This window comes from Rhododendron vialii, chromosome 2a (assembly GCF_030253575.1).
Source record: "Rhododendron vialii isolate Sample 1 chromosome 2a, ASM3025357v1".
Classification (NCBI taxonomy): domain Eukaryota; kingdom Viridiplantae; phylum Streptophyta; class Magnoliopsida; order Ericales; family Ericaceae; genus Rhododendron; species Rhododendron vialii.
The window spans coordinates 326,458-335,010 of NC_080558.1; the positions used below are offsets into that span (position 1 = coordinate 326,458).

At 37.7% G+C, this 8,553-nt stretch overlaps 1 protein-coding gene across 1 annotated transcript; it reads right to left on the minus strand.

Moving 5' to 3' along the window:
* Positions 1-787: 787 nt before the first annotated feature.
* On the minus strand, positions 788-6,528 carry LOC131315912 (prefoldin subunit 3). Its single transcript, XM_058345146.1, has 6 exons — positions 6,255-6,528; positions 3,501-3,558; positions 2,450-2,521; positions 1,637-1,756; positions 1,455-1,556; positions 788-1,200 (listed from the first exon to the last, which is right to left on the minus strand). Exons 1-6 carry the CDS (start codon positions 6,401-6,403, stop codon positions 1,123-1,125), a joined length of 579 nt encoding a protein of 192 aa, XP_058201129.1. The 5' UTR covers positions 6,404-6,528; the 3' UTR covers positions 788-1,122.
* Positions 6,529-8,553: the final 2,025 nt, after the last annotated feature.

The window sequence follows — 8,553 nt, forward strand, 5'->3', positions numbered from 1 at the left end:
AATTCAAAAGATTAAACCTAACAACTCTTTCAGGCTCTGTTCAGTTGCACAAAAAAGACAACAAATGAACAAAAAATTAACTCTCCTGTAACTTTTAGTGGGGACCCATAGTCCCAATTTTTTTTCCACATGGAAAATATATCCTTCGGAATTCAAGAATTTTAATTTTCATGCAAAATTCATCGTCAACCGAACACACACACAGGAAAATAATCTTCTTTTTTCACTTTTCTTTTCTAAACATTACTCACTCAATATTTCCGAAACTTGAACAGAGCCTTAGAGACGGCAAAATCACATCTGAAAGCGATCTTAATTATCAATGAAGTTCTGTCTGCTGTTGGCCCCATTACAAATCTGGAATGATGATTTCCAGTACACCTACTGGGAAATGCACAAATCAGACAAAACTAACAACGCGTGGAGAACTTTTGGAAAGCAAGGGAAAGAAAGAGACCGACCGAGAGGAAAATTTTAAGAAAACTGTAGATATTTTCCCTTGCAAGGTTTCGCAAAGGAAAAGAAACGAGATAATTCCTTGTTCGATTTGAGGAAAATAAGAAAGAGAACAGGACTTCTCAAGTTACCCGAGATGAAAAAGGGATAAGAATGAAACGAAAGTGACAATGTTTTTCTTTCCCTTACCAAATCATAACTTACACTAACGGAGGAGGAAAATTGTTTTGTTTTCTCCTTTCTCTCTCTTTCCACAAGTTCCAAACCCACCCTATATTAAGACAACCAATCTATCCAACAAAACAAGAGGCTGCACAAAAGAAAACAGACATGATCGACCAAAACTGTTGGAGTGAATTTCAAAAATCATCAAGAATCATACTGTTACAGCCCAAGCCCAAGAGTTTCATCATGCAACAAAGCTGGTCTGAGTACTACGTCACTTCTCTAAAAAAAACACACGCTCACACTGGGATAAAATCCAGAACTAAAGCTCAACTAGAAGAAAACAAATTCACTAATATTACAACAAAAGAAAAGAAAACCAAAAAAAAAGAGGCAATCCTATCTCCTAGAAGAATGGATAAAAGAAACTAGAACCGAACCACATTTTTCGCTAGCAAAGTTCATTCTGCCACCTCGTACCTTGCTGTAGCGAGTTTTTCCTCAAGAGTCCATGGGACCAGCAACTTGTCGAGTTCTGCGCTGATGTACATCCCAGTTGTATACACGAGCAATTGTGACCTGAACCATAATAGTTGATTGTAAAGATCCACCACCAAACTCTCTAATCAAAGTGAGCTTTCATTATTACAGAAGTGAACAAGCTTATGCAACGTGTTGCAAGATCAATTGCTCTGTTGCATCCATGGCCTCATCATGGCGCCATAAGCAACTGCATGGCTATTGAATTGTTTCTTAAACTAGTTACCACAAAGAATATAGCATGCTTGTCCATTTGTCAACCATCTTTTCAAGGAGTTAAACGACAACTATACCTGTGTAACAGTAACCTGATCTCTCAAGAATTGTAGATCTGCGACAAGAACTTCTAAACTAGCTCTAGCATTTTCCAAATTGCTTTGTAGAAGAGTAGTAGCCTGCGCCCGAAGTTTCAAGAAGTTGAGTGTCTCAGTGGAAAAGAACTAAGCTAACATCTAAAGATAACAAATCAGGTTACCTCTTCACAGGAGTACTCCAGCATGACATTTGCTCCCAGCCATAAACATACTGAATCAGTATCTTCGATGCATGCTCGAGAATAGATACCTTCTGACACTTCAAAATCGGCAAACAGTGCCTGTAACAAGAATAAGAAAGTAATAATTTATAAGAAAACAGGTGTGGCTGAAAATCATTGGCCTCAGGATTTTAAACACTGGACCAAAAGGTAGCAATTTGGATGTTGTTAGTTTCATGAGCATAGGGGACACACTGCAACACTTCCCAACATCCAATATACAATTAACAGCCACCACCATGAGTTTAAAAACCATGCCCCACACATTCATGCATTCTAAGATCTATGCATTTCACATCTCAAAAATTCATTGATCAAAGATCAATATGGAAAAGCATTAATGAGCATCCACGAGGTGTAGATAGGAAAATCTTCATGGGGCACATGAAGAAGATCTTGACCTGGCTGATGTTAGCAGGCACTAAGGAACACTTTAGCTCTTAGAAACACATGTTTTCTGCCACAGTTCAAACTACCAGACAAGGCAGATGGAACAACAAAGAAACCCTCCTACTACCACAGCAAGATGAATTCGCCATTGGGGTCGGAATTATTATTTTCTAGCAATTTCCATCTAATGGTTGTCAAATTCCGATTATATAGCCATGCTAATGTTGGTGGTTGAAGTCATATTTTCTTAGTTTAGGATTTGCAAGGATGCATAAGACAACAAGTTTTACAAACCAAGGACGTGAAATTAATGATCCAGTAGCTGCAACATTCTCTTAACCAGATGAAATTCTTTAAACGAACCTCACCAGCACCCTTCTTAGCTAGCAAAGTTGCAACTACATCCAAGCACTTCTCGATGTCAGGAATCTTTGCCTAATAACCACAAGAAACAAGAAGCAATCATCAAACTTCATATAGATGAGTAGAAAAGTAAGCAACTTACACAAACTCCTGACATCTAATCATGTGTCAGAGGTACTTAGAGAATGAAAAAAGCAAGTCAAGACTGAAACATGTCCAAACAAACATACCACAACTTACTAAGATTTCTAAAAACGCTCAGTTTTGAGGACATTTAGCTAGAAAACAGATTGAAAGAACCACGGCAACTCATTCTATACATTTGGGGGAAAACAACATGACCTCCAGTTTTTACTTTTTAACTGAACTCCAGTAAAAACTCCTTGTGCAGTATATGCCTATGCCAATCCTCTAAACCAAGCTTGTACCCAGACTTAACATGTCAGAACTATGCAACCAAACACATGTGGTTGGCGAACCAATTTATTGATGTACCAGAAATTCTCCCACCAACCCCACCCCTACCGACCCACACACACTGCCGGAACTCTTTACACATCAAAGCAGTGTTGGACTTGAACAACCATAAAAGTGGTAAACAATTCAACAAAACAGTTTTTGCCCATAAATGTTCACCCATTTGCAATAATGCCTAAATGTGATAAAGACATGCCCATAGTGCATTTCCATTAAAGATTTTGTTGCAAAGTTTTCTGCATTCTTTCGGTAGATAATTTTGACGAGTGGTATACTCAAGGACACATGCTGTAGTGATCTTAAATTGGTCATACAAATAATACAACAGAAGGTTTGAACCCAAATTTTGAAGAATTGGGATGCACGGAACCTTCTTTCCAATCCTAGGTGCAACTTAGGTGTCCGTGTCCATAGATAATGACCAAATCACAAATTATTTTCAAATATTCAACAAGAAGTTCAATGCAAGTAATAACCTTTTCATGTTTCTGATGATCAAGCCACTAATACTTAGGACTCCTAAATTCAAAAACACACAATATTGCATACAGAAGAGATTCTATTTGAAAGAAACCTGAAGCTCCCTCTGTTGCGCAAGTAGTTTCATCTCTACCAATCTGTATTGCTGAAGTCTGGGAAAAGAGAGAGAAAAAAAGAAATGAGCAGGAATGACTTGCTAAAATAATGGGTGCAAATCCTTTTTGAGTGCCAAAATAAATGCATCGAATAAGCATCCAAGTTAACACTCCTATATTAAGTTGCAGCCACGCCAAAAGAGCCTTAAACTATTCTCTGGGATTGGCTATAGCACTATCTTTAAGTCCCTGTTCCTTAATTTTTCGGCCAAGATTTTCCATCACCAAATATACAATTGACGCCAAAAGATCTTCATGTAAACCGTACCAACTCATTCTGATACTGTGAGATCATATAGTCATGCCGTAGTCGGAAGGGTTGCAGGGCTTTCTGGCATTAGTAAGAAATGTGACTCCCTATATTTCACTGTGAGCTTAGTCCCCCTCGGAATCGGCACAAAGCCAAATCTTTGTGATATCTCCTACTACACGTATGGCACTAGATAAGGTCGTACTCTAGCATTATGGAATCAGATTAACTGCAACTAAAGAGTCTTACGCACCCAAGTAGATGCAGAGTCACAATTGTGCCAGAACTTGATTCTATGACAGCACTATTAAATTCATCCACAACTGAACAACACAAATAACTGAATGAGCTAGGTCCAAAAATATATAAAAAGTACGATTAATCACATCATCTGACTCGTCCAGGGATGTCCAAAAACATTGTTGGCCATTTGGGAGAACTTCTGAACAATTAGGTCAAGTCGTATACCAATACAAAGGAGTGGGTTTCTGGCATTGGAGAGCATATGGTCCCACATATCTTCCTGACCAAATCAGTCCCGCGTTTGTTGCGTGAGGTATAAAGGCGGGATTAACTAATAGTCCAGCCATTTGACAAATTTTCCTCTTCATCCAACGGTTAAAAATCCTTCTTTATCCCACCGAAATCAAACATAGTCACTTTGTTTGGTTCACCATTTTGAGAGTAACTTTTACTCTCGGCACAATTTTTAATAAATTTCTCTCTCTATCTCTCTCCACTTATTACCACTCAACTCTCAAAACTAACTTTCTAAAACCTCAACCTCACTACATAAAATCCTATCTTTTGTCCCTCAGACCCATATGTCCCCTCTATCCCCATCCTTAATCCCACATTTTCCAATCCTTCCACAAAGTAATCGGGCAATCAAACTTGCCCTTAAGGACAAAAAGCCTACAAACCTTGGCCGTGCATTGAAATCTAAGGAATCCAAGTGCATACAAATCTATTTGCCCATTTAGTAGACCACATAAAGGATTATATAATACCACTTGAGGGTGTACTATTTACTCCTACCATATGAGATTATTTCCCTCTTCATCCATAGGTCAAAAATGATCCTCCACCCTTAATCCCATTCTTTGTCCCACCCACATCAAACATAGAACAACTATACACAATCCATTTTTGGGGACCCACATCTCCCCTCTATCCCCATCCTAACGCCCACCTTTTGTAATCCTTCCACACACAAAAAAAACAAAAAAAGGGCAATCGAACATGTCCTTGAAGACAAACATGCTGAGAAGCTTAGCAGGGCTTCGAAAATCTAGGAATCCAAGTGCAACGCTAGACATCAAATATAAAGAAACCCCTTTTCTGTGAGGAATAATGATAAGAAACCCTTGTGGATGATTTTTAATGTTATTGATGGAGTTTATAGAACTTAGAAAGATAAGATAGACTTATGGGCTATCAGATAATGGAATCTTAAAACAGCCAGGAACTCAAGACAAGCGATTGAAATGCCTACTTCCACATTCTGGCAAACAAGTTATATGTAGTATAGATAGCACTAAAAGATAAAGCAAAGGCTCCGGGCAATAGAATCATAAAGGATCTACCAGAAGTTCACCTCAATGCTGAAAAATAGCATTCTTTCACCCATTTAGCAGAAAGTGAGTGAATAAGTGTATACATCACATGGACAGCATATCATTTGGGAACTGAAATGGGACCAGCAAGAACCAGTGCTTTGCAAACAGGAACCACCACATAAGCTAATCCAAATTTTCAATTCAAAGTTACTACCTTCAACAAAACATTGTACATAATGTTTCAGTTAGATAGATATGGATTTCAATTGAAGGATTTTATGTTTAATTTCAACGGATATGTAGAGGTTTAGTTTTAGGTGGTTTGTGAAACTAAATTGAGGGAGATGGATTAGAGGTAAAAAAAAAAAAGTACTGTGTTTGTATTCTTGTAGAACTACAATCCTTAGCATGAAAGGAATTCAAATCACTCTCACCAAATAGTTATTTCAAATCCAACTAAAGCTCTCAAAATCAAAGCAGAAACCCATATTTAAGCTGTTAGATATAAACTCGAGCTAATCCCAATCAACAATAATGTCAAATTACTTCTTTTGAAATCCACATCAACCCACCCCCAGCCTAAACTTCAAAATCTAGCCCAGCTCATCTAGAAGTTCTGGTTCAAACACTATCTGCAGTAAGATCAGGCGTCTTGAATGGAATCAAACGGAATTAGCACAGGCTGCAAATATAGATACATCTACGATCGATACAAACATCCAATAAAACCCAAGTAGACGCTGATCTAGTTTCTCAACTAACGATATAGATTGTAGTTAATACAGTTACTTTCGATCATACACATATGCAGGCATATTCTTGTCAAGAAATATAGAGCAAGGGATAAGCGTAGAGAGAGAGGGATGAAGGGCGAAAGGAGAGACCTTTCTTGGAGGAAGGCGAGGGCAGAGTTGACATCAAGACCAAGTTGAGAGAGATAGGTCTGTACATCTTCCACGAAAGCAGCTGCCGGAATACCCCTTCTCTCTGGAACCCCAGATGATGATGGAGACGACGAAGATGCTGTAGCCATTTTACCAGAGAGAGAGAGAGAGAGAGAGAGAGAGTATTTTGCTTCTAGAGGTTTTGGCTGGAGTTTAGGGAAGAGGAAGACCAAGCCAGAATCAACAAAATGAGCCTTTCCCTTTCAAAACAATTAGCACGACGTCGTTTGTTATATCGTTCAAGGCTTAAAGGATCAGCCCAAACTCCAAACCAAGATTATAACAATTCGGCCGAGCTATTTGTAACCACAAATTTTATATATGAAATTTTTTTAAGTCTAACCCTCAAATTTTATAACAATTTTCTATATGTAACCTAACAAATATTCATGAACTTTCTAAAATATCCTTCCTTATCCAAACCTAATTTTTCCCCAAATTTTGAACTCCTCCCCGCCACCACGCCACACTTGCTTCTCTTCCTCCATAACCACCACCATGCCACACGTGCAACACCAGTTTTATTCCCAACCATTCACCACCAAAACATTTCACCAACACAACACCAACACCAACACCAACACCAACACCATAAAAGGTCGACATTCTCTCATATCTGCTCTCGTTTTCTCTGTAATTCTGCAACCGACCTTCATGCGACCACCAACAATAACCCTTCTTTTGATCCACCACTGCTAGCACGATTCCCTAACAAAAGGTTTGCACCGGATCACATCGGACCCACCATCCCCACCTCCTTTTAACACCACCTCTTTTAACAATTTCATTGGATAAATTAGTCCTCGTTCTACTAATGAAATAAGTACTTATTTTTGATATATTGTGAGAGAACGATATGCCTTGTAAAATAAAAAATAATTACTTAAAAATTAAAAATCTTAACGAAACGGGGTTATTGGTTAGGTAAAAACTGACCAAGCCAACGATGCTTTCAAAACTTAAACTAACAAGCCAATACTCCCAAGAGCTTTCACTTTGGTACGTGTTTGCTCTTTACCCCTTTACAGACCCTATAGACACTCCCAATGCGTCAACCACACTCCCTATCATATCCTTTCCCATGGAAACATCCACAATCCATTCGGTGTGCTTGATAAAGATCGTCTATTTAGATTGTGTTTTTTTAAATTTATAAGTTTAAAAGTTAGTTCGATATTTTTTTATTTTTTGTAATTTTTTATTTAGTTTTTAATTATAATTTTTAGGATTAATCGTTCGTCTTGAACGATGTTGAAAAGTATAAATAAAAAATATAAAAATATGGACCGATATTGAAAAAATTCAAATAAGACAACACTTTAGACAAATAAGACAGCGATTTGATACTTTTTTTAATCTTTTTTTTATCTTTTACAATTTTTTACTTTTTGAACTGTTTTCGTCCGTATCTAACAAAAAACCGAACAAAACACACAAAACTACAAAATATATATACTATATATTTACAAGAATAGAGATTGCTCGTATCCCGCGAAATCAAAGATACGAACTTTGCCAGACCCACTTCAAGATGCCGGCCCTCCCACCGGAGATCATCACCGACATACTGTCGAGACTACCGGTGAAACCCCTCCTCAAGTTCAGGTGCGTATCTAAACCATGGTGTGCCTTAATCGACAGCCCTTACTTCATCAAAACTCACCTTAATCGTTCAATACAAACCAAAACCAATGTTAGCCTCGTACTGTTTCACATTCACCCACTCTCGCAAAAATCACACATATACTCCATGGACTCGGACTCGATCGAGAAAACTGTTGTCCTCGATATCCCGGTCACGTCTTTTGAGCATTATTGACGCAGTGGAATTCACGAGAGATTAGTTAGCGTACTAGTCCAAACGAGATAAACAACTCGTTGCAACAAGCAAATCTTGCGCACAAGAAAGAAAGAGAGAATCTCTGAATATTATTGATAAAAAGCTTAAAAGTTTTAATAATTGAATAATTTACACCCCTATTTATACTAGTAGGAGTTCTAACAATAAGGTAATTACTTAAAATGGAGACCAAGCAAAACAATACTTGAAAACAAAGACTAACAAAATTAAAAAACTAATAGGAATATGCCTAAACAAGTGGCATTAAAAGGAAAATTCCTAAAACGAATAATTCCTAGAATAAAGTTTCCATAAAATTGAAATTTCCTAAATTTTTGTCCTACATCAGTCTTCTTTTCTTCAAAAGAACTCGACCTCGAGTTCTCGTTGGAAATCTGT

What these genes read in the sequence shown, in the direction of transcription:
- LOC131315912 (XM_058345146.1), bottom strand. Translation starts at nt 6,403, where the DNA reads ATGGCTACAGCATCTTCGTCGTCTCCATCATCATCTGGGGTTCCAGAG. An exon ending in TGGAGTACTCCTGTGAAGAG is followed by an intron (nt 1,557 to 1,636) that starts GTAACCTGATTT and finishes CTTCGGGCGCAG; the next exon opens with GCTACTACTCTTCTACAAAG. An exon ending in ATCAGGTTACTGTTACACAG is followed by an intron (nt 1,201 to 1,454) that starts GTATAGTTGTCG and finishes ATTATGGTTCAG; the next exon opens with GTCACAATTGCTCGTGTATA.